Source organism: Tupaia chinensis, unplaced genomic scaffold (genome assembly GCF_000334495.1).
Source record: "Tupaia chinensis unplaced genomic scaffold, TupChi_1.0 Scaffold138407_1, whole genome shotgun sequence".
NCBI classification, from domain to species: domain Eukaryota; kingdom Metazoa; phylum Chordata; class Mammalia; order Scandentia; family Tupaiidae; genus Tupaia; species Tupaia belangeri.
Genome location: NW_006198305.1, coordinates 1,192,417 through 1,219,344, shown reverse-complemented (window position 1 = coordinate 1,219,344; position 26,928 = coordinate 1,192,417). Strand labels below are relative to the sequence as shown.

Genomic DNA, 26,928 nt, shown 5'->3' with positions numbered 1-26,928 from the left:
TTTGATCATTAAAATATATACAAATAAGTATACAAACACATGTTCTTTCTTTTTTTTTTTTTTTTTTTTTTTTTTTTAGGGTGCTTGGGCTTTTAGAGAGAGAGAGAGAGAGAGAGAGAGAGAGAGAGATAGAGAGAGAGATGGACAATGAGAAATCACCCCCTGGGGTGGGGGGATGGCCACGCCACAGTCCCATCTCCGTTCTCCTCTTGGGATCTTGGGCACACATGCACACGAGACTGGTGTGAATTTTAAGCCACTGGTCCGGGACTCAAACTGCAGTCAACTACATGGGAGTCCAGCAACATAGCCATTACGCCAACCGCTGGTCCCAAACATATATTCTTTCAAAGTTCTGAGTTTTCAACATTTTTAACTAGAACTTTGAATGCTTTACTGAGAGGTTTTTAAGTCAAATTTGTAATAGAAGCTATTCTATTAATAAGTTTATTTGTATGATACATATTTTTATGCTTTTGTCTTTTGAAGGAGTAAATTGTACAATTTTTAGAGATGGAAAATATTTGAACACTTTTCCCCCACCTCTTCAATTTAGAGGTAATAAAATTGAGTTCAGGGAGAACGCCATGACTTATTTAAGGTAACAAAAGTATTGATACTTATGGCAGAGCAAGAATCAGCACTCAGTTCTTCTCTTTGTAATTTTTTCTCTTGCTACTCAATAGAAACAAAAATCCACTAAAATATACTCTAGACTTAAAAATTAGAAACATTTATTTCACTAAAATTGCCTTTTATTTTATTTATTTATTTTTTTAGATTGCTATAGGGCATGTGTACTGGCCAGAGATAAGGGAGAGAGAGAGAAAGAGGAAGTGAGGAAATCATCCCCTAGGGGAGATGGCTATACCACAGTCCCTTCTCCTCTAGGATTTTAGGAATTACATGTACATGTGCATGTGCCTGGCTTGATTTTCAGGCCACCAGATCTGAGATTCAAACTTTGATGTTAGTCGTGTATGATCAACTGCCTTGACCTCCATGCCACCTGCTGGCCCTAAAATTGCTTTTAAAGATTGTTAGGTTATGAAATCAGGGAAATTGTCTCAATTCTCTCCCTTTTACCCTTTTTTTCAGTCCAGCAAAATAAGCTAAAAATATACTCTTATCAAAGCTCTCATGTTTTGGTTGTGTAATTTAAGGAAATTATATGTCTTAATTCATTTTAAATGTCTTATTCTGAAGATTTTTTTGCAGTAAAAATTGGAATAAACAAAATAAAAATTTTACTTAGAATGAAAATAGTAAAAAAAAAAGTTTATAATTTGTGACATAAACCGTGGCCTTACCTTTTTGTAAATATTGTTGTTTTGGTATTTGTAGAAATAAACTTTGATTCTTGAAACACCCATTAAATTTATGTTAAATCTTTATATTATATAACAACTTCTATTTTTGCTGGGGTTTTGTTGAACAAAGTTTTTTTTTTTTTTAATTTTTTTTTATTTAATGAAAGAGAGTAAGAGGGAGGAGTATTTTTGACAGGATCTCACTCACTATGCCATCATCTACCTGACCCCGCCTCCTAGTTAGCTAGGATTTCAGACTCATGCTGCTGTACCTGGCTTGCTTTAATGTTAGTCTGGGAACCAAATCTGGCTCTCCCATGTGGATCCAGCTTTGTGTAGCAGTGCTCTACTGCCTATGCCACTGTGGCTGGGCTGCAGAAAGATTTTTACACCAAGCTTTTGAAATGAGGTAGGTAGAATTCAAGCAGGACAGGGGAAAAAGGATATTTGAAGTAAGGGTGAATGTGAGAAAAGGCAGAGAATGGAGAAGAGTGGGTCAGGGTACATAACCATGAATACAGTGCTAAGCTAGGTGATTTTGAATGAATGTTCAATAGAAAGAGCCAATTGGGCTATACTAACCTGGACTAGGACATCTCCCTAGACTAAATGGGGTAGCTGCTGTTTAACTCCAGCAAAATTTTTATTAATACATGACAGTAATATGCCAGAATATGCATTTTTATGTGAAAAATTAATTTTAGAGTTTGCAAATAATTCAAAATACTTTAAAAACACTTTACAAATCAATATGGAGTGGGCTTTCTTTGGCCATTGGACTCCAGTTTGTAGTCTTTGGAGTAGAGCAGTGATTCTTCAGGTGTGTGGGTTCTGATAATCAGCTTTAGCATCACTTGTGGGCTAATTAGAAATGTAAATTAATTTCAGTTGAGTCAGAAACTCTGGCGGTGGGATCCATCAGTCTGTTTTAAAAAGCCCTCTAGAGATTCTGATGTAAACTGAAGTTTGAAAACCAATGAAATATAGTACAAACACCCTTAGTATCTGTGGTGGATGGTTTCAGAAGTCCCCTCATATACCAAATTCATAGATGCTCAAGGACCCTACATAAAATGGTGTAGAACTTGTATATAATATATGCCCATCCTCCCATATATACTTTAACTCATCTGTAGATTACTTATTAATACCTAATATGACATAAATGTTATGTAAATAGTTGTACCTTTTTATTTGAATAATTTTTATTAAAATTTTTTTGGTATATTTTCCATCTGTGGTCAACTGAATACATGAATACAAACCTATGGATACAGAAGGATGACTATATTTTGGATCCTAGCTTGGTGCCTAAATCATACTAGATACAAATTTTTGTTGAAAAGGTGAGTGGGTACAGGTAACTGAGGGATAGGGATATTGTTGAGTCATTGGGAAAGTCATGATGCGTTTTTGCATAGAAAAACAGAAAAAAGTGGAGAGTGGCTGTGAGTTCCAACAGAAAAATATGTCAGGACTTTTCCAATAACTTAATGATTTAATGTTGATTGGGGCCAGATTTTAGATTATATTAAAGGTCTTTTTTTTTTTTTAAGAATTATTTTATTTAACTTTATTTATTTATTTATTTATTTAAATTTGACCAGAGAGGTTCAGAGAGAAAGAGAGAGAGAGAGAGAGCGAGAGAGAGAGAGAGAGAGAGAGAAAGCCACCAAGTCCAGGAATCAAACCATGGTCGAACATGTGGGAGTCCAGCACCCTTAACCACCATACCACAACATTAAATGCCTTTTTAAGGAGTCAGACATAACTGAATGTATGGTGAAAAGCCATTAAAGGCTTTTGTTTAGGAGGATAATGTAATTAGAACTGATTTAGGAAGAGTGGTATAATATAATTTAGGGACTAGCATTGTAGTGAAAGGAAATTAAATCAGAAATTTAGGTATGGTTTCAGAAATAGAGGAAATTAACCTAAAAATGAACTCTCATGGTACTATTTTAGCCTGTTGATTGCTTAATTTCATTTATTGAATTTTAAAAGAAGGTATTTTTATACCTGGCATTAAAGGTAAAGTTTTTGTTATAAAAATATCTCAAATATATAATATATATCCTTCTGGAAATTTTAAAGAATTATTTAATTTTTATTATTTTTAAATTGTATCAGAGAGAGAGAGAGAGAAAGAGAGAAAAGGAAAGTGGGGAAGCAAGTTGTCAGATTTGGGACTTGAACCGTGGTTGGCTATGTGGGAGTCATGCACCTTAACCACCATACTACCTGTAAGCCCCACTTTTGACAATTTTGTCTTTCTTTATTCTGTGCCATAACTTTTGTTTCTAATGAATCATATAATTCTAATGAGGTAATGTTTTTACAATGTAACTCTAGTAATACATCTTTACACTAGTGTACTTTGAAATTAGTAAAAGCAAATTACTATACGAAGTGACTCATTTTGCAATTTCAGCATGCACCTTCTCAGAATTGATAATGAATGTTCAGTTGACTTTGTACAGTGAAATCAGTTTTTCAAGTGTGTTTTGTGGGCCATTAATTCTGAATTCTTTTTAGAAGAGTTCTGTGTTCAGAAAAGTATAACATACACCTTTTTTGGTGGTTAGGTTCTGAAATCTGTGTGGGAGGTAAAAATATTATACACAAAATTGCTCTTGAAAATTCCTTCACTGTCCTTAAAATAGCATAAATATAGTCCACTATAAACATTTTTATTATTTTCTTCAGCGTTATTTAAGATGACTGATTCCTTGGTTGTGTCAAGTGACACAACTTAATATTATTTTGGGGCTGTGTAAAGAAACTTATTTTATTACATTGTTTTTTGACAGCAAAATTATACTCATTGTGGTTTTCTGCAGTTCTCATGAGTCACTCTTGTTTAGTTTTGTGAAAGTTTAAGTGCATCTAATTCTGCTCCACTGACCAACCACCTCCCACCATGAAACCATGATTAGCATAATACAGCTTCTAAGAATTCTCATATAAAGACAATTACTAATTTGACCATAAAACCCTTTTTAGAAACTCTTATAGACTATCTTAGGAAATTCTGAGCTAATTATTTTTTTTTAACACTGAGATTGTTTTGGGTTTGGAGACTATTTACCAATTTATAATAGTTTTTGCTGAGGACAAGTTTCTCTAATGGAAATGTATAAGGGGAAATGATGCTAATATCAGTGGACTGTATACCGAAGCCACCAGACATCCTGCATTCCATAGAGAACTATTTGGGCGTAGGAGCTTTACTTAACAAAATGTAATCTGGGGAAACATAGAAGACAGTGATTTTATTTCTCAAATATAGATCTAATCTGTGGAAATATATAAAATTTGAATATACTAAGTCAAGATAATTTCATTCAGCATTATTAGTTTAGATAGTATACAGGTTGTTTTTGCTGTCTTTCTTTCTCTTGTCCACGTGAACTTAAATGGATATGTCGTTATTATAGCTTAAGATTTTGTATGATTTGTAATGGCATTTTGGGAAAAGTTAATGAAACTCTTTAACACATACCAAATTTCTTAGTCAAGTAAAGTATATTTCTTTTTTGTATAATGAGACATCAACTGTTTTTTTTTTTAAGAGTCACTTTAACCTGTTCTATCTCTGCTTATGTGAAAATGTGTAAAATATGAGTTGTTTTCCATGTGCCTTCCTTTAGAATAATGTTAAATTTGAAATAGACATGTTTAAGTAACTTAGAGTGTAATAAACTGTATTTATACTTTAGATGATGGTTAAATGCTTTGTTTAGTACATGTTCTTTTACATACAAGATAATACATTATACTGATTTGTGTAACTCTTTTTATGTGTTGTGAGATGAAATATTCAGTACTGTTGGAGTAACATTTTTCGATGAGGCATAATTGAAATAAATTTATTTAGCCGATTATGTCAGATGCCAAATGTACTATATCTAAATATCACAATTGATTTCTTTTTCCTAGTGTTAAGATCTCAAAATCAAATTCTCAAAATCAAATACTTGATAGTGAATTTTATTGTAAATACTCATGAGATGAAATGTGGTTACCTATTTGACAAATGGAAAAGAATATATTTTTTATATATACTATCTAATTAAACATTAGTAGTCATGGTAAATTTTTGTATACAATTTTGAGAGATTGTTCAAAATACCTAAGTTGTTTGATTGAGATGTAGCTATAGGAAGTCTTTGCCTATTCCTGTGTCTCTAAGAGTTTCCCCTGTGTTTTCCACCAGTAGTTTTACAGTTTGAGGTCTTAATTTAGATCTTTGATCCGTTTCGAGTTGATTTTTGTTAATGGTGAGAGATAGGGGTCCAGTTTTACCTTTCTGCAGGTGGATACCTAGGTTTTCCAGTACCATTTGCTAAAGAGGTTCCCTTTCCCTTACACCTCCGCCTGAGATTGACTTGTGCCGTTTGTCAAAAATCAGTTGATTGTGCGTTTTGAGGTTTATTTCTGGGGTCTCTATTCTGTTCCACTGATCTACATGCTCCTAAATGGAAAGAAATCTGTTGATTATAATGTGTATGGTAATATCTATGACTGGACCGATATGCAGTGTATTCATGATGGGAAATCTCATTTGGTATGCTGTAATGATACACAATGATTGACTGTAAAAAAATAATAAAAATTTTATATTCTAAAAAAAGACTAGTAGCTACAATTTGAATAGATAATATTTTAGTTTTCAGTTGTCTTGTAGTAGAAAGCAAAATAAATGAATAAGTAAAAATACCATTTAAGCCAGCCCAGACAATTTAACCTAAACTGTATTTATCATTAAAATTAAACTTTGTAGATTTTTTGTTTTAAAATTGTGTGTAGGACCAGACCCACCCCTAGTTCAGTGGTTAAACCCTGTGCACTGGAAGCCAGATCCCATTATTAGAGCTCAGTATTTGTGATTGGATTTTTAGGGACAATTTGCATATAATGGAATGACCCATCTTTTTTTTTTTTAAGAACTATTTGTTTAATTCCATTTGTTACTGTTCCACTGATCTACATGCTCCTAAATGGAAAGAAATCTGTTGATTATAATGTGTATGGTAATATCTATGACTGGACCGATATGCAGTGTATTCATGATGGGAAATCTCATTTGGTATGCTGTAATGATACACAATGATTGACTGTAAAAAAATAATAAAAATTTTATATTCTAAAAAAAGACTAGTAGCTACAATTTGAATAGATAATATTTTAGTTTTCAGTTGTCTTGTAGTAGAAAGCAAAATAAATGAATAAGTAAAAATACCATTTAAGCCAGCCCAGACAATTTAACCTAAACTGTATTTATCATTAAAATTAAACTTTGTAGATTTTTTGTTTTAAAATTGTGTGTAGGACCAGACCCACCCCTAGTTCAGTGGTTAAACCCTGTGCACTGGAAGCCAGATCCCATTATTAGAGCTCAGTATTTGTGATTGGATTTTTAGGGACAATTTGCATATAATGGAATGACCCATCTTTTTTTTTTTTAAGAACTATTTGTTTAATTCCATTTGTTATTATAATTAGTATTATTATTTTAATTTGACTAGAGAGAGAACTGAGAGAGAAAGGGAAAATGAGAAAGCAAGCCACCAGGTCTGGGACTCAAACCATGATCAGCCATGTGGGAATCCAGCACCCTTAACCACCATGCCACCTACTGGCCCAATGACCCATCTTAAATGTACCATTTGATGAATTTTGATAAATGATTATACCTGTGTAGTTCAAACCTCTATAAAAATATAGAACATTATCATCACCTCCTGCCCCTTCCTAATCAGACTTCTGACACATCAGGCAACTACTCTTCTAATTTTTAAAAAATCATGGGTAAGTTTTGCTCGTTTTAGAACTTTATGTAATTGGAATGATACAGTAAGCATTATGTTTCTGTTTTGGTTTCACCCATCCATGTTTTGAATGTTCATGTATGTTCATCTATCTACTTACCAATAGCTCATTGTTTTCTGTTGTTGACTAGTATTCCTTTGTGCAAATATACCACAGTTTGCTTATCTATTTTTTTGATGTATTTCTGGGCAAGTTCCATAATTTGGTTATTATATATAAAGATTCTATAAATATTCTTGTGCAATTTTTTGTAAACATGATGTTTGATTAGTGAACACAAACATCTAACATTTAAGAAACTGCCAGGCCGTTTTTCAAAGTGATTGTACCATTTTAATGATCAACAATATATGAGGTTTTTTTTTTTTTTTTAAATAAAGCTTTGCCTATTAATGTTTGGAATCACAAAATTGAATTTGATGAATAATTTAAAAATATTTAAATGGATGTAAAATTCTGGGCAGATAAATTAGAAATCTAGAATATTATAGCTTATTAGTTTTTTTTTTATAGTTTAGCACTTGTTCCATATATAATCTGACATGAGATATTGATCTGACATGAGATATTGAAGAAATATGGTAAGATGTATAGCCTCTGCCAACTATAGTCTCTGCCATACTCAAAGTATTCTGAAAATGATCTTTGACACAAAGATCTCAGTTTCTGGTTCTTTATTTTTTAGTTTTTTGCCATTGGGTGTGTATATTTGCCAGAGAGACACCAAGAGCAGGAAAGAGAAATTATACTTGGGGGAAGGCCACACTGCAATACTTCTCTTCCTTTCTCTTAGGATTTTGCACACGACCAAAGTGATTTTCAAGCCACTGGGTCCAGGACTTGAACTGAGGTCAGCCATCTGGGAATCCAGCACCTTCACCTCCTTGTCACCTGCTGGCCCCAATCTTCATAGTTGTTAAACATAATGATGCTTGTACTTACTTGACTTTCAGTCTCCCTTTTTAGATAAAGAAAACTCAGATAATGATCGAACTAAAGGGATTTGTATATTTTTTAGTATAATAATTCTTTTGATCTTAAATTTACATTATAGTTATATGTGTGCGTATTAAAATTGTGGTAGATTGTGGTATTTTAAAACTCAAAATTTACAATCTGTAAGAGTATTTACATTCTTTATTGAATTTGATTGAAACATTGTAATGCTATTTTAAAAAGCATTTCGTGATACAGGTAGAAAGACAATGATTAGCACTCTCAGTAGCTCTTTCCCCAACCTTCTCAGCCAGCCAGGATCGTGGGTTTTGCCAGCCCTTGTAGTGGTACAAGTCAATCCAGGAACCTAACCCCAATCTTCCATATGGTTTCCAGCATTGCAGAATGTGCTACTGTGCCCCTACAGCTGGGCTGTTATGAGACATTTTATAATTCTTTGGTGCCATTGAGACCAATGAGTGTATTTAGAAGTGTTAAAAGGCTTAAACCATGCAGCTGGCCCTTGAAGGATCCAGTACCTTAACCTCCATGCCACCTGCTCGCCCTCTTAGTGGCCTTTAACAAGGACAGTTTCAGAGGAAGACTACACTGGAAGCCGGATTGGAACAGTAGAGTGATTGGGAATCAGAAATAGAGGCAGTGACTGGGGTGTTCAGGTACTTGAAGTGGAAACAGTGGAGGTAGACAATTTTATCTGGTATTAAAGCTTCCTTTTGCATGTGTTTGTGTCTCCCTGAAACATATCACAGAATAATCTTGACCTTGTTTTTCTATGTAATGGCCTTTTCCTCTATTTACTGTAAAGAAAGGAGTTTATCAAAAGGTGATTTTATTAAGAACTTTTTATTGCCCCTAAAATAATATACTAATTCCCCCTCTACTGGTCTATATTTTCTCTTATATTATAAAGAGAGAGAAAGAAGAATCAAGTTTTGTTTAGCTCTTTTACTAAAACATGTTGATTTATTTATTCACAGTACTGTGCAGTGCTTAATAATTTCTAGTAAAGTAGTAGGCTTATTTCACACTGGCATGTTTTAATCTGTTAAATACTATAGTCCCTAAAATGTAGCATTTTTTTCTTCCTCACTCCTTCCCTTGCTCCTTTTCTTCCTTTCTTCCCTCCCTCCTTCCCTCCCTCCCCGCCTCCTTCGCTCCTCCCTCTGTTCTTTCTCTTTTCTCCTGGGGATAGGATATGGTGAGAGGAATAGAGAGGAGTATTTAAATGACCTGGGCTTATTTAAATTTTATAGCTGCTCAATATCTTAGTGAATACCTCCTATTAAGGAAGATAGCAAATGGAATCCTCATTCTTTTAGCACAGTCAATACAAATATTTTGTTAGCCCTTTCCATGTTAAAATGTAATAGTGTTAGATACCAAACATTTTTTTTCTTTTTTTTTTTTAATTTAATTTTATTTATTTATTTATTTTTTTTGAGAGATTTTCACTGTAGGGCGCGTGCGCTCGCCAGACAGACAGAGAGAGACAGAGAGAAAGAAAGCGAGAAATCACCCCCCAGGGGGGATGGCCATGCTGCAGTCCCTTCTCCTCCATTCTCCTCTCGGGATCTTGGGCACGCACGCACACGCGCCTGGCGTGAGTTTTAAGCCACCGGGTCCGGGACACGAACCGCGGTCGACTACGTGGGAGTCCAGCAACATAGCCATTACGCTAACTGCTGGTTCCCGATACCAAACATTTTTTAAAAATAATTATTTATCATCATTATTTTAAAAATTTGCTACAGGACGTGTGCTCATGAGAGAGAGTGAGTGAGAGAGGGAAAGTGAGAAAGTAAGCTGCCAGGTCTGGGACTTGAACTACAGTTGGTCATGCGGGTGTCCAGTGCCTTAACAACCATGCCACCTGCTGACCCCATATATTTTTTAAAATTCTGAATAAGATTTCTTACTATTGGGTCATCAGAATGAGTCATGACTCATTTTTGTATTTAAAAAAATGGAGAAAAAATGTCATGACTTTCATGACAACCCAATAATTTCTCTTTTTTTTCACCTATTTTCTACCTAAAAATTTATGTGAAAATTTAAAAGAAGTATTGGTTTGAGGGTCTCAGTTTAGAGTCTACATATTGGAAGGTATGTTGGCTGAATGATTGTTGATTTCCGATCACATTAAAAATTTAGTTCAAGGGCCAGCAGGTGGCAATAGTGGTTAAGGCACTGGACTCCCACATGGTCGACCACGGTTTGAATCTTGGACCTGGTGGCTTGCTTTCTCACTTTCTCTCTCTATCTCTGTATAGTGAGCATGCATATTCCATAGCAAATTAAGATGATAATTAATAATGATATTGATAAATCTTTAAAAAATTTAGTTTAAAGAAGTCAATATATTTTCTTTTTTTCTTAGGTACATCTTTTTTAAGTATAATGAGAACTAGAGAAGTTAAACAAAAAGGGAATTAAAATTTATTTTAAAATGTCTTATAACTAATACATTCAATTTACAGTTTTAAGAAGATACCGTTTCTAGTAGTTAAATTGATAAAGATGAATGTTCACACTGTATTCTTAGCTTTATATGTGATAGTCAAAACTGGACACAACTCAACCTTTCAGTATTTCAAAATAATAATAAATTATTGATACAAGTAACAACTTGAGGTGAATCACAAAGTTACTGTGCTGAGTAGGCAATACCAATCTTGAAAAGTCACATACTGTATGATTCCATTTATTTGACCTTCCCAAAACAATGGAACTTTTCATTGAACATAGGTCAATGTTGCTGGGAGGTTAGATATGGTGAGGGTGTGACTATGAAGGAATAGCCTGAGGGAGTTTTGGAGTGATAGAACTATTCTATGTTGTGATTGTGGCGGTGGTTATCTGAATCTATACATAGGTTAAAATTCCTAGAACTGGGGGACCAGCAGGTGTCGTGGTTAGTGCACTGGACATTCCCACATGACCAACTACAGTTCGAGTCCCCGACCTGGTGGCTTGCTTTCTCACTTTTCCTCTCTCTCTGTCTTTCTCTCTGGTCAAATTAAAATAAATGAATGAATAAATTAAAAATAGCAATAATGATGAATAAAATTAAGTAAATAATTCTTAAAAAAAATTCCTTGAACTGGGGCCACCATGTAGTTTGATGGGTAAGGAGTGGGATCTCATATGGCTTACTGCTTGGTTTGAGTAGTGGACCTGGTGGTTTGGAAAACATGCTGGGTGAGTGTTTGTGTGTGTGTGTCCACAGTCCTGAAAGAGTGCAGAAATGAGAGATGGGACTGTAGCATGACCGTATACCATGAAGAGTGCTTTCCCTTTCTCTCTATTTATGGTGAGTGCACTAGTCCTCTGGCAAATAAAAAAAAAAAGAATTTATAGAATTGTATACCAAGATAAAAAGTCAATTTTACTGTTTAAAATTTTTTAAAAAAACCCATAGTTTAAAAAATTAGTAAAGCCATTATATTGTACTGATACAGGTGTAGTGAAGTGGACACTTTCTTGGTTGGTGGGAATATCATTGGTACAACCTTTTTTGGGGAAGCCTTGTTAGTCTAAATCAAGAGTCTTAAGAATTCTAACACATGTTGGAGCAGTACTTTAGTTCCTAGGACTTCATCTTTTTTTTTTTTGGAGAGGTTTTTGCTATAGGGCGCATGCGCTCTCCAGACAGAGAAAGACATAGAGACAGAAAGCGAGAAATCACCCCCCAGGGGGGATGGTCATGCCACAATCCCTTCTCCTCCATTCTCCTCTCAGGATCTTGGGCACGCACACACACGCGCCCGGCGTGAGTTTTAAGCCACCGGGTCTGGGATGCAAACCACGGTCGACTACGTTGGAGTCCAGCGACAGCCATTACACTAACTGCTGGACCCCCTAGGACTTCATCTTGAGCACATAACCAGATATTCATAGAAATAGAGTATAATATTCATAGAAATAGAGTATAATAGTGAGAACTGAAAAAAATGTCCAATAATGGACTAATTAAACATCCTTCCAACACAAAAGTATACAGAAAATACATTCACAAAAACATTTGAAAAGGGGAGTAAAAACCTATGTCCCATATTTAGGTCTATGCTAGAAACATATTTTCTCTCAAAGAAGTATCTGAAAATTGCCTTTTGTCCATATACCCTCATTATGAGAAAAAGGTAAGGAAATTGGAGAGCCATACTTAAGTTCTGTGCCTTCTTGACTTTGATGAGTTCATTAGGTCATGCATTTTGGATCGAGCTGACTCAAGATGTATTAAATCATTTGTTTCTGAGGAAAAAATCCTTGTTCTGAGGATGATTTACTGGTTGAAGATAGTCTAGACTTATTTTCTAAATCCATGAGTACAGATGGTAAAGGTTTGAATTATTCTTAATTCTAGTAATGACAATGGATTTCAGGCTTTGGGGAGATCAAATACCTGGCATGATGTACAGTTTGTTTTTTTGTGGGCATATTTTTTCCTTTCCTTTTCTTTTTTTTTTTTAATTATCAGAGGGTATGTGCACTTGCCAGAAAGACAGACAGACAGATAGATAGATAAAGAGGAAGCATCCCCATTGGGGTGTTGTCATGCTTCAATCCTTTATCCTTCATTTCTCCATCCTGCCAGGATTTTGGGCATGTACTCAAAGGAACCTGTAGGGCTGAGATTTGAACTCGGAGAGGCTATGTGGAATCCCACTTCCTATGTATAGGACTTAATGTCTGCCCTGTGGAGCCAATTCTCTCTCCTTTTCTTTTTTTTTTTTTGTAAATACCTACCAGTGGAATGGCTGGTTATTAAAAGTGTTGTGTTGTTTTCTTTTTAGATTTGCTATAGGAGTTGTGCACTCGCTGGAGAAACAGACACAGAGAGGGCAAATGACAAAACACACCCTGGGGGAAGGAAGGGGCTGGCTACATTGCAATCTCTTCTCCATTCTCTGTATTTAGGGCATGTGCACACATGTGCCCAGTATGTTTTTCAAGCTTCCAGATTTGGAACTCAAACTGCACAGTCCACCATGTAGGATCCAGCTGCCTTAACCACCATGCTACCAGCTAGCCCTATTAGGTATATTTTTAACTTTAAAAGTGTATGCCAAGTTTTTCAAAGTGGTTTTATTGTGTTGAATTTCTTCTAGCAAGGTAATATATTTCCAATTGTTCTACCTCTTTGCCAACAATTTATATGATTTGGTTTTTTTTTTGGTTTTAGTCTAATTAATGTGTTGTGTTATCTCATTGTATATGTGTTTTTTAAACAGTTTTACCAAGATAGAATTAAGATACGACTTGGGCCAGCAGGAGGGGTGGTGGTTAAGGGTGCTGGACTCCCACATGGCCAACCATAGTTTGAGTCCCAGACCTGGTGGCTTGCTTTCTCACTTTCCACTTCTCTCTCTCTCTGGTCAAAATAAAATGAAAAAATAAATAAAATAATTATTAAAAAATGTTCTTTTAAAAAAATTAATATACTACTCAATTCACCCATATAAAGTGTACAATTCACTATTAATGTATTCAGTTATGTGGCATCACCAGTGCCAATTTTAGAACATTTTCAATCACTGACAGTGATATCCCATACCTTTAGCTATTACACCCCAGCCTCCTATTCCATCCCCACCCTCTAGCCCTATGAGCAGCCACTGATCTTCTTTATTGATTTCCCTGTTTTAGATGTTTCACATGAGTGAAATCATGTCGTGTTTGGGCTTTGTGATGGTATCATAGCATAATGAATATTGCATACAATTTTCAGGGTTCATTCGTGTTTTAGCATATATCAGTACTTTATTCCTTTTTATGGCTAAATCTATTGTGTTATTCTACATTTTGTTTATTCATTCATCAGTTGAATGGACATTTGGTTATTTTTCTACCTTTTGGGCTATTATGAATAACCCTGCTATAGATTAAAAAAAAAGAAAAAAAATCTTGTGTATCGGAGTGTCCTGACCCAGGTGACACAGCTAAATCGCAAGGGTGTTTGAAAGATGCAGCATAATAGCATAATTCACAAGAACCAGTTATGGAATTAATCTGATTGTCTATAAGTGGATGATTAGATAAGAGAAAATGTGATACACACACACACACACACACAAACAACCACACACACACTTTATGTATTTCTCCCCTTTTTTTTTTTTTTGTTTTTTTTTTTTTGCAGTTTTTTCCATAGGAAGCGTACGCTTACCAGAGAGAGACAGTGAGAGGGAAAGTGAGTAATCACTCCTTGTGGGGGTGATGGCCACACCACACTTCCCTCTCCATTCTCTTCTTGTGATTTTGGACACTTGCGCTGGGGATACTTTTCAAGTTCCCAGATCTGAGACTCAAATTGTGGTTGACCATGTGGGAGTCCAGTACCTTAACCATCACACCGCCTGTTGGCCTCAGAAGATACTTTTTATTTCCTGATCATATACTACTGAATTCTCAGAATCAGTGGCCCAACCTGATAATTCCCTAACCAGAGGACAAAAGTATTTTAATGAAATTCAGCTTCATTTTAAGTTTGTTTTATATCTGTTCTTTTTTTAAATAAATTATATTATTATATGTCATATTATTCAGCAATTTTTTTTTTGGCTATATATCCAAAGAAAATGAGATTAGTATGGTAAGGAGATATCTGTACTCTTGTTTTCACTATTCATAGCAGCCGAGATACAGAATCAACCCATGTCTATCAACAGATAAAGAAAATAGGGTGTGTGTGTGTGTGTGTATGTATATATATATACATATATATATATATATAAACAAAATACCATTCAGCCTTAAAAGAAGCCCTGTCATTTATGATATCTAGATGAACCAGGAGGACTGTCTTGAGGACAATAACCCAGGCTCAGAAAGACAAGTACTCTCTGATCTCACTTGTATGTGGAATCTAAAAACATCTAACTCAGAAGCAGAGAGTAGAATGGTGGTCACTAGGGATTGAGGAGGGGTAGGGGATTGAGGAGATGATGGTCAAGAATTTTAGGTAATAGATAATGCTAATTAGTTGGATTCAGCCATTCTGCAATGTAGACACACACAAAACAGCATTTGTACACCATGTATTTGCTTTCTATTTGTCAATTGAAATATAAAAACAAAGACAAAATCAAAGATTTTTCTTTTAGGCAACTCTGCAGTTTTACTTTCCTTTGACTTGTTACTCTTAATTAAGTCAGATGTTTGTCAAAATATGAGTTTAGGTATTTTTCCGTGCTATAGATGTTGAAATGGTATCTTTAATTCCTAGGGGGTGTGTGTGTGTATGTGTGTATAATATGTATGTAGATTTTTATTTTTATGAGAGATTTTTGCTATAGGGCTCATGCGCTTGCTGGAGAGATAGAGAAAGACAGAAAGTGAGAAATCATCCCCCCACCCCACACCCACTCTCCGGGATAGTGGCCATGCTACAGTCTCTTCTCCATTCTCCTCTTGGAATTTTGGGCACATGCACACACCTGTGTCTGCATGAGTTTCAAGCTGCTGGGTCCATGACTAACTACGATTGACCATGTGGGAGTCCAGTGCCTCCACACCACCACCTGCTGGCCCTTTGTGTGATATTAACCACCCCTTGCTTATAGGGTCTGGGGTAGTGTCAGCATGCTGACCAGCAGTGTCAAGTATGACCTACCAGGGAATGGGCCAGTTCCTAGAATTTTAAAATATTGGGACTGGCAGGTAGTGTGGTGATTGGGGGCGCTGGACTCCCACATAGCTGACCATGGTTCAAGTCCCGGACCTGGTGGCCTGCTTTCTCACTTTGTTTGTCTCTCTCTCACTCTGTCCCTCGCTGGTCAAATTAAAAATAAATAAATAAAGTTAAATTTTAAAATTCTTTTAAAAATGTTTTTAGTGATTATTTTGTTGTTCTACTCCAGTAGAGTTTGTATGACTTTGGGAATGTAAATAAGAAATTTATATTCATTGTTTTTGTGGTAACGCTCCCACCTGACATCTGGGTTTCTAAGTTTATAAAATGCTAACTTGAGTACAAAAAAGTATTCCTTCATAATACTTCTTAATATAATCTGATTTCCTTGTATGTGTGTTTTTTTGTTTGAATGACCTTATTACTTAGACATTGAACTCACCTTTAGTAATGTTTTTATTTTTTATTCTAGTTCATTCAGCTTCTAAAGAAATAATAGTGTCTAAGGAACAAGAAGAGGAAACTGATAGCCGAGTTAAATATTTCAGTGTTGTTTGGTGTAAGGCTTCAAAGAAAAAACACAAAAAGTGGGAAGGTGATGCTGTTTTGATTATAAAAGGAAGGTCATTTACATTGAAGGACTTGGAAGGCAAAGACATTGGAAGAGGTACTGTGATATTACCCAGTGTTTATGATTTGGCCTAAAATTAGTCTGTATCTCTGGTTATACAATTGAAATTTTTTTAAGAGATATTTTTGTTATAGGGCATGTGTGCTTACCAGAGACACAGAGAGGGACAGAGAGAAAGTGAGAAATCATCCCCCTGGGGTGATGGCCCACTGTAATCCCTTCTCCATTCTCCTCTCCAGATTTTGGGAAGCATGCCCACAATGTCCTGTGTGTTTCAAGCAGCTGGATCTTTAACTGAGGTTGGTCACGTGGGAGTCCAGCATCTCAACATCACCTGCTGGCCCCTATAATTGGGTTTTATGAAGAGACAGATTAAGATGCACTGTAATTAACTTTCATGCTTCAACTCTGTGATATATAAAATGATTTCATAAGAGTTAGCAAGCCTAACAATCTTAGGATGTATCCTGGCTCATTGAGGCAAATCCTATTCCATGTTTTTTTAAATCAGAAATGGTTGGTCAGCTACATACAGTTTTTTTGGCACATTTCTGAGACTAAGCAGTTTGTCTTACTACACTTTCTTTTTCAATTTTTTTTTTTTTGGAGAGGTTTTTGCTATAGGGCGCGTGCGCTCGCCAGACAGAGAGAAAGAAAGCGAGAAATCACCCCCCAGGGGGGATGGCCATGCTGCAGTCCCTTCTCCTCCATTCTCCTCTCGGGATCTTGGGCACGCATGCACACATGCCCGGCGTGAGTTCTAAGCCACCAGTTGGTGTGCAACCCGCGGCTGACTACATGGGAGTCCAGCGACATAGCCATTACGCTAACTGCTGGTCCCAGTATACTTTATTTTTTATTTTATCAGACTGCTAAGTGATCACCCTTTAAAAAGATTGTATATATATATATATATATATACAGAGTTGAATGATATCTAATATCAATGCTATTTGATAGAAATTTCAAACACAAAGCAAGGAGATAATGGTTAGGCCTGGCTGAAATTACATCTGTATTGGAGATTATGATTATTTTGTTACAAAATGTCTGCATAATTTTTACTGATAGCAGCCTACAAAATCAGAATGCCTAACTAACATCAACCATAGTTTTCTTTTTGCATTGTCTTTTATTGTTCAGTTTTGAGAGTGGCCCATTATTATAAAATCTGTTCTGCATGTTCATTCATTTGAAAATATAGTTTAGGGACCAGCAGTTTTTAAAATTCTTTTAAAAATGTTTTTAGTGATTATTTTGTTGTTCTACTCCAGTAGAGTTTGTATGACTTTGGGAATGTAAATAAGAAATTTATATTCATTGTTTTTGTGGTAACGCTCCCACCTGACATCTGGGTTTCTAAGTTTATAAAATGCTAACTTGAGTACAAAAAAGTATTCCTTCATAATACTTCTTAATATAATCTGATTTCCTTGTATGTGTGTTTTTTTGTTTGAATGACCTTATTACTTAGACATTGAACTCACCTTTAGTAATGTTTTTATTTTTTATTCTAGTTCATTCAGCTTCTAAAGAAATAATAGTGTCTAAGGAACAAGAAGAGGAAACTGATAGCCGAGTTAAATATTTCAGTGTTGTTTGGTGTAAGGCTTCAAAGAAAAAACACAAAAAGTGGGAAGGTGATGCTGTTCTGATTATAAAAGGAAGGTCATTTACATTGAAGGACTTGGAAGGCAAAGACATTGGAAGAGGTACTGTGATATTACCCAGTGTTTATGATTTGGCCTAAAATTAGTCTGTATCTCTGGTTATACAATTGAAATTTTTTTAAGAGATATTTTTGTTATAGGGCATGTGTGCTTACCAGAGACACAGAGAGGGACAGAGAGAAAGTGAGAAATCATCCCCCTGGGGTGATGGCCCACTGTAATCCCTTCTCCATTCTCCTCTCCAGATTTTGGGAAGCATGCCCACAATGTCCTGTGTGTTTCAAGCAGCTGGATCTTTAACTGAGGTTGGTCACGTGGGAGTCCAGCATCTCAACATCACCTGCTGGCCCCTATAATTGGGTTTTATGAAGAGACAGATTAAGATGCACTGTAATTAACTTTCATGCTTCAACTCTGTGATATATAAAATGATTTCATAAGAGTTAGCAAGCCTAACAATCTTAGGATGTATCCTGGCTCATTGAGGCAAATCCTATTCCATGTTTTTTTAAATCAGAAATGGTTGGTCAGCTACATACAGTTTTTTTGGCACATTTCTGAGACTAAGCAGTTTGTCTTACTACACTTTCTTTTTCAATTTTTTTTTTTTTGGAGAGGTTTTTGCTATAGGGCGCGTGCGCTCGCCAGACAGAGAGAAAGAAAGCGAGAAATCACCCCCCAGGGGGGATGGCCATGCTGCAGTCCCTTCTCCTCCATTCTCCTCTCGGGATCTTGGGCACGCATGCACACATGCCCGGCGTGAGTTCTAAGCCACCAGGTCCGGGATGCAAACCGCGGCTGACTACATGGGAGTCCAGCGACATAGCCATTACGCTAACTGCTGGTCCCAGTATACTTTATTTTTTATTTTATCAGACTGCTAAGTGATCTCCCTTTAAAAAGATTGTATATATATATATATATATATACAGAGTTGAATGATATCTAATATCAATGCTATTTGATAGAAATTTCAAACACAAAGCAAGGAGATAATGGTTAGGCCTGGCTGAAATTACATCTGTATTGGAGATTATGATTATTTTGTTACAAAATGTCTGCATAATTTTTACTGATAGCAGCCTACAAAATCAGAATGCCTAACTAACATCAACCATAGTTTTCTTTTTGCATTGTCTTTTATTGTTCAGTTTTGAGAGTGGCCCATTATTATAAAATCTGTTCTGCATGTTCATTCATTTGAAAATATAGTTTAGGGACCAGCAGTTGGTGTAATGGCTATGTCACTGGACTCCCATGTAGTCAACCACGGTTCGAATCCTGGACTTGGTGGCTTAAACTCACACTGGCACAGAGGAGATCCCGAGAGGAGAATGGAAGAGAAGGGATTGTGTCGTGGCCATCCCCTCTGGGGGGTGATTTCTCGCTTTCTATCTCTCTGTCTCTCTCTTTCTGGCGAGTGCACACACCCTATAGCAAAAACCTCTCAAAAAATTAATAAAATAAAATAAAAATATAGTTTATAGTTTTTAGTAACTTACATGCTGATAGTATGTTAGGAATAAAGATTAAAAGATGAATACAATTTATTGGTTAGTGGGGACAAGGCAATGTAATTGGTAATTAGAAAGCAGTAAGGTAATTGTTTCAGTAAGAATGTTTATTAAATGCAGTGAGAGCATACGGGGACCATTTGTTTGCCTTAACTCTTTAAGGTATCTACTGTTTAAGGTAATACAAGGGTTCTTCAAAGGAGCATGGAAAATGCATATAATGGAGAAACTATGTATACATTTAAAATTTATTTTGCAACAAAATAAACTCATGTTTTAATTCCATTTTCTCATGAAGTTTTTGAAGTCTCTTTGTGTTTGGAGAATGGATAGTTTTGGAGCTTATGGTGAAGGAAGGAGTATGTGTAAGCACAAAGGCATGAGAGAATCCAAATTGCTTCTGATCTTTCAGGAATATAGTATTTGAAAGACAGTGACAGAATGGTAAGAGTTGAGGCTGAACTAGGCTCAGCAGTGGTAGTGGGCACTAGACGCTGCTACTAAGCATGTTGAAGTCACGTGGGAGGCTTGTGTTCGATTCCTGGCCTACTCTAAAAAGCTGGGTATGGTGGTATGTGCCTGTAGTGCCGGCTGCTCTGGAGGCTGAGGCCAGAGGATTGCGAGCTCATGGCCAATGTGGGCAACATAGTGAAACCTGTGAAACACCACCACACACACACACCTCACCAAAAAGAGATGATACTGAATTGAATAAAACACTGTCTTATTTATTATAAAATATTATAAAAATATGAAATGAGTAGTGTGTATACAATATTATATTTAGTGATTAGGAGGAATTAAAAAGAAAAATGTACGGAATACATCCCATGTCATTGGTTAAGGTAGACGGGGGCTAGGTTTTTGGTGAATATGTGAATATGCACAGTGGTGTTGCTGCTTCAGTGGAATTATATTCTAAAATCAACTAGAGAGGCAAAAATGATCAAGGTTACTATGGAATATTTCTTACCCATGAGGTATAGTAAACATAGTTTTGTGTATGTATAGCTTATAATAAAATGATCTTCCAATATCTAGCCAGATGTTGAGAATCACCAGTTTAAACAACAAAGGGGAATTAGAGTCTTTGCTTTTTTCTTCAAATTTGCTATAGGGCTCATGTGCTCACTGAAGAAAGACAGAGAGAGAAAGAAAGGGCAAGTGAGAAAGTACCTCCTCCCCACAAGGGGGATGGCTGTGCCACAGTCTCTTCTTCATTCTCCTCATGCATTTTTGGGCACATACACAAACGTGCCTAGGGGGAGTTTTCAAGCTATTGGGTCTGGCAGTTGGCTATTTAGGGTCCAGCTATCTTAACCAGTGTGCCAATGCTGGCACAAATTATTATTATTTTAAAAATTTTGCTGGAGGGTGTGTATATTCATTGGAGAGAGAGAGAGAAAGTGAGAAAGCATATCCCACCTCCCCAATAGGGGATGGCCATGCTGCAGTCCCTTTCTCTTCCATTTCACTTTTTGGGATTTTGAGCACACATGCACAAGTATCATTGTGTTTCTCAAACCATTGGGTTTGGGACTTGAACTGCCCAGTTGGCCATGTGGGATCCAGCCTCTTCAACCACTGTCACCAGCGTGCCCTTATATTGGTTTTCAAAATGAAAATATACAACATTATATAATTATATATAATTATAACATTAATGTGTCAACATGGTTTAATTTTGCAAGTTACTGCCTATTATACAAGCAGTTTTTCTTTTAAATAAATGGGATGTACAAGATAGAACTTTGTAGGGTTAGAGACGTAAGGAAACCAAGAGCCAGATGCTAAGATAGCGGATAGCAGTCAGGCCTTACTGTCCATCACTGCTCAATACCCAGACAGAAGCAAGTGTGGAAAACAAAGTTCAGGAATTATAAAAATGTCCTCTGGAGATTTAGAGATGTTTGAAAGGGTCATCACTAGGTATCAAAATGAGGTGAGAAATCCTGGAATTAGAGACTTTTAAGGGTACCTTGAAATTAAAAGATTATTCTTGTCTTCCATTTCCATGTAAACTGAGATTAATAATAATTGACCACTGCTGAATTCAAATGGGGCCATGGGTCTTTAGCATTTAGGAACACTAGCTAAGTAGTTTCTTCCTGTATCAGAGCATTAAAATGAAAAAAATATCTCCACCAAAGGTAATTTAAGACAATATATCTGGGCTGGCAGATGGCATGGTGGTTAAGAGTGTTGGATTCCCACATAGCTGACCACTGTTCGAGTCCTGGCTGGCTTTCTCACTTTCTCTTTCTCTCTCTCACTCTGTCCTTCTCTGCTCAAATTAAAATAAATAAATAAATTTCAATAAAATAATTATGAAAAAAGGCTATATGTCAATCACACATTAGCACAGATGATAAATTTTAGGCCAGTTTTAATAGAGCAAATTGTAGGAATTTTCAATTACCTGAAAAGTGTTATGTTTTCTAAAATATGAGTGTTACTATTTTTTTAGAGACTCAAAGTTTAGATTATATACAATTCCTGCCCCTAGTAATGGCATAATAGCATGCATTTTATAGTTCACTATATTTAATATACCAACATAGAAGTCTAAAATTTCATCTGTCTGGTTACTGAGTTCATTTTGAGGAGTCTCTGATTGACTTATACATTCATGTTTATGTTTCATCAGCACTTTGGACATGGCAATACTTAATAAATGCCTACTGAATTAATAATTCAAAAATGCTTAATATAAAACATTCCACTTTTATTAAAGTATTAGACATAGGAATATCAATATGCTCTTGCCACAATTGAAATTTTACTTTGCCATCTCATATTGAGCAGTGGTGGTAGTGGGTGTTTTTATTGCTAATTCTCTTTCACATTTCTAGCAGTTTCTAGTAAAAACAGATACTGTGATGTTTTGCTAGTATGCAAAAAAGAAGGGTCCTGTCAAACTATTTTTGTGGCTTATTTTTCCAGACAAGAGATTGCAAAACTGAAGAGTAGAATAGTTTATATTTTTAATTATAAAGAAGGTTGTGCTTTCTCTAAAGTATGGCTTATTTTTATGCCTGTATTATTGTTTCTGATGTTTGTGTGTGTGTGTGTTTTTTAACCAAAATGATAAGCTGTGTTTCTATTCAGAAACATAATTTATACAAGTCTCCTTACATTCATAGCACAGTTTTCATTACATACAGCTATGGGAAGATGACTATGGTATCACTAAGTTGTCTTAGGATGGCAGTTAATTCATTAATCTTCTTTTCTTTCTCAAAGGCATTGGATATAAATTTAAAGAGCTTGAAAACATTGAAGAAGGCCAAACATTGATGATTGGTGGAAAAGAAATAGAGGTCATGGGAATAATCTCTCCAGATGACTTTAACAGTGGCAGGTGTTTTCACCATGGAGGAGCAAGTCCTGCTACCCCAAGTTCTTCTCAGAGTGCCAGGAAGAGTTTCTCTAACCCTTTCAAAAGTGTTTGTAAATCTAGTTCAAAGGAAAATAGACAGAATAATTTCCAAAATTGCAAACCGCGCCATGACCCATCTACACCAAGTAAGATTTAAATTTTTGTTGTATGAATTTGAAGGTTAAATTTTATTTTAAAGTTTTCATGTGGAAGTATATTATTCTTCAGATACACAGTCTGACATAAGGGATAATGACAGTAGTTTGGGAATTCATATGTAAATGCATAATTTTAAGAAGAATCAAAATATACATATGTTGAAGGAAAAATATCTAAATTGTACATATACACATCCACATATGTTTTTGATTTTGAGTAAATTTCAGCATCTGTCATAAGGAGAAAAGTTAGTGAATTTACAAATCAGGATAGTAATTGTACTTACAATTTGAAGACTATATGCCTTGATCACATGCATTCTTGTATTATAATGTTCATTGTTGAGATTTCATGCAAAGAATTCAGATTTTACCGTTTAAAGTTCAGTAAGTTAATTTTCACAATGATGAATTTAATTAAGAAAATCACATTAAAAAATGAAGATGACCTGTTTCTGGTTATTTTTTTGATTGTTCACTCAGCAAGTATTTCTTTATTGTCTTTTATGGGTTGGGCCTAAGACCTAGAGGTAAGACTGTTATCACAGAGCTCATTTGATGAGGAGGACAGGTAAATTTGAATGTCTGTGTCGTGTAATGAATGTGGAAGTTGGAGGATAGACAGGCTTTGATAATAGTAGCAAAGAAAGTAGATGAAAGTAGATTTCTTTTATCCTTTTCCAAGTATTATGGAAGCATACGTTTTATGGTAAAGGGGTATTTGAGATAATTTAGATCAGTCCCTTCACTTTGCTTTTGAGGACACTGAGGCCCAGAAAGATGAAGTGACATACCTAAATTCCAATAATTAATAATTGGGATAAAAAATCCACAATTAAAATCTCTCTAAAATCTTTATTTTTTTTTTTTCCCCTAGAGACTACTTATGCTCTTGGTCATGTTGCAATCCCTTCTCTTTCATTGGGATTTTGGCACACTCACTCATGTGCCCCTGGTGCTCGAGCCTCCAGGTCTGGGACTTGAATCACCTGGTCAACCATGTGGGATCCATCTGCCCCAACCATTAGGCCACAGAGCGACCCCCTAGCTCTATTTATTTTTAAATTACCAAGACAGAGTATGTGTTCAACAGAGAGAAGGAAAAGTACCCCTGAATGTGGCATGGTCACTTTGTAATTCTTTCTCGTCTATTTCTCCATCCTGTTGGAATTTTGGGCATGTATGCACACATGTGACCAGCATTTTTCTTTTTCTCATTGTTTTATTAAAATTTTTAAAAATTTAACTTATTATCATTATTATTTTTTGCAAAAGTTGCTATAGGGCCTGTGCGCTCACCAGAGAGAGAGAGAGAGAGAGAATGAGGAAAAATGAGAAAGCATTTTTCCAGGACTTGAACCATGGTTAACCATGTGGGAGTCTAGTGCCCCAACCACCATACCACTACTGGTTCCAGCCCAGCATATTTTTCTTTTTTTTGTTTTCTTTTCTCTTATTTTTTCCAGGAGAGGTTTTTGCTATAGGGCGCGTGCGCTCGCCCGACAGAGACAGAGAGACAGAAAGTGAGAAATCAACCCCTATGGGGGATGGCCATGCCACAGTTCCTTCTCCATTCTCCTCTTGAGATCCTGGGCATGCACACACACATGCCCGGCATGAGTAGCCCAGCATATTTTTCAAGCTGCCTAGCTCAGGATCGCACCATCAACCAAGTGGGATTGAGCACATTTTACTAGTAGGCTCTAAGGTTGGCCCACTATATTGGTTTAGGTTACAATACAAAGAATAGAAGTTTATGTGTCCGAATGTTCTCACTTTTTATTGAAATAGTTTGTATTTTCCACCAACTCTTAACAACTCTTCTCCCCTTTGTTTCTCTTCCTTTTGCCTTCCTCTTACATAATAGAGGACTGAAAAGGATACTGTGCTTATTCAAAGATCTGAGTTAGAGTTGTGGTTTTTGCCTCTGAACTACCTTTTAGGTAATCACTTAACCTCACTAATGTTTTGCCTACTCATGTGAATATGGATCTTAATAACCACCATAAATATTTAGAATGCCTAGTGTATACTCTGTACAATAAATATTTGTTGAGTGAGTGAATTAAAAAAATTTACAGTAGCATTTTCATGTGTGTTTTTATGTAAGTGTATATATATGTACACATATTCTGTACATACATGTATTCATATGCATATATATGTCCATATTCATGTACATATATAAGTACTCGAGGCATTTTGCATAAATGGTAAGTGGTTGATTATTCTCATTTATTTATCTTACCAGGTCAAGGATAGATTTAGGTTGTATACTTAATACTAATGTCGAGGCCAGCAGATGGTATGGAGGTTAAGACATTGGATTCCCACATGTTGACCATGGTTCAAGTACCGGACCTGAAAATCACACTGGGTGTGTGTGTGCATGCATGCCCAAAAAAATTCCCAGGAGTAGGGACTGGCAGTTGGCGTAATGGCTATGTCGCTGGACTCCCATGTAGTCGACTGTGGTTCGTGTCCCGGACCCGGTGGCTTAAACTCACACCAGGCACGTGTGCATGCGTACCCAAGATCCTGAAAGGAGAATGGAGGAGAAGGGATTGCGGCGTGGCCATCCCCCCTGGGGAGTGATTTCTCGCTTTCTATCTCTCTGTCTGTCTGGTGAGCACACACGCCCTATAGCAAAAAAAAGAAACCTCTAAAAACAAACAAACAAACAAAAATTCCCAGGAGTAGAGTGGAGGAGAAGGGATTGTGGTGTGGCCATCTCCCCTTTGGGGGTGATTTCTCACTTTCTCTGTCTCTCCAGCAAGCTCATATGCCCTATGGCAAAAAGAAACTAACCCCCCAAAACAAAACAAAGGAAAACAAAACAAAACAAGAAAACTCCTACTAAAACCAAACCAAAACAAACAACAAAACCCTAACACATGAAAGATTTCATTAGCATTAAATGATGTCTCATTGTTTTGAAGTTGGCTGTAGGTTTTATCTTTCTTGAAGGTAGACCTTTCATTAGGTTGCTTATTATCCTATATTCCTGTTTCTTTTTTTTTTTTTTTAATTTTTGCTATAGGGCAGATGTGTTCACTAGACAGAGATGGAGAGAGCGAGGGAAAGTGAGGAAGCAACTCCCCAAAGAGCGTTAGACATGCCACAATCCCTTCTTCTCCACTTTCCTCTTGGAATTTTGGAACCACAGGCACAGATTGCTGGCTTGTTTTTCAAGTTGCCTGGTTTGGTACTTGAACTGCACTTTTGGTCATGTGGAATCCAGTCACCCTAACCTCCACACCATCAGTTGGCCCCCTATAATTTTTCACCTCTGTGTTCTCCTTTTTCTCTCTCTCTCTCTTTTTTTGGAAGATATAAATAAAATGAAACCATTTCTTGTTTGGAAATCCACAAGAAGTATACTCTTGCTTTGCTACAGAGATATAAAGGAAAACCAATAACTAAATTTCCCATCTCAGCTCCTAATCCTTTATATAATAGGAACTGACTTCAAAGATTAAGTTTCCTTTAGTTAATAGAAAAATCTAGAAAGATGCGTAAAAAACATAACCTCTGGGTAATTGCTAATGGTAAACATGAACAAGCTCTCATCTCTGGGAGTATGTATTTCCACACTGATAGATATTAATTTAATCTACTGGACCTCTTTCTTTTTATCTTCCCATCTCATCTCATTGTTCTATTTTTGTTTTTATTTCTTTTATCTGAGGTTTTTTTTTTTTTCTTTTAAGAGGTTTTTGCTATAGGGCATGTGTGCACACCAGAAAGACAGAGACAGAGAGACAGAAAGTGGTAAATAACACCCCCCAGGGGGGATGGCCATGCCACAATCCCTTCTCCTCCATTTTCCTCTCGGGATCTTGGGCAC

At 36.1% G+C, this 26,928-nt stretch overlaps 1 protein-coding gene across 1 annotated transcript in view; it reads left to right on the top strand.

Annotated features, from left to right (window-relative positions):
* Positions 1-17,881: 17,881 nt before the first annotated feature.
* Positions 17,882-26,928, top strand: part of LOC102488763 (RAD54 homolog B) — a 43,121-nt gene continuing 34,074 nt past the window's right edge. The window contains 2 exon segments of the mRNA XM_014592739.1: positions 17,882-18,072; positions 22,788-23,069. Of these exon segments, the coding sequence (XP_014448225.1) occupies positions 22,841-23,069 (229 nt within the window). The 5' untranslated portion in view covers positions 17,882-18,072; positions 22,788-22,840.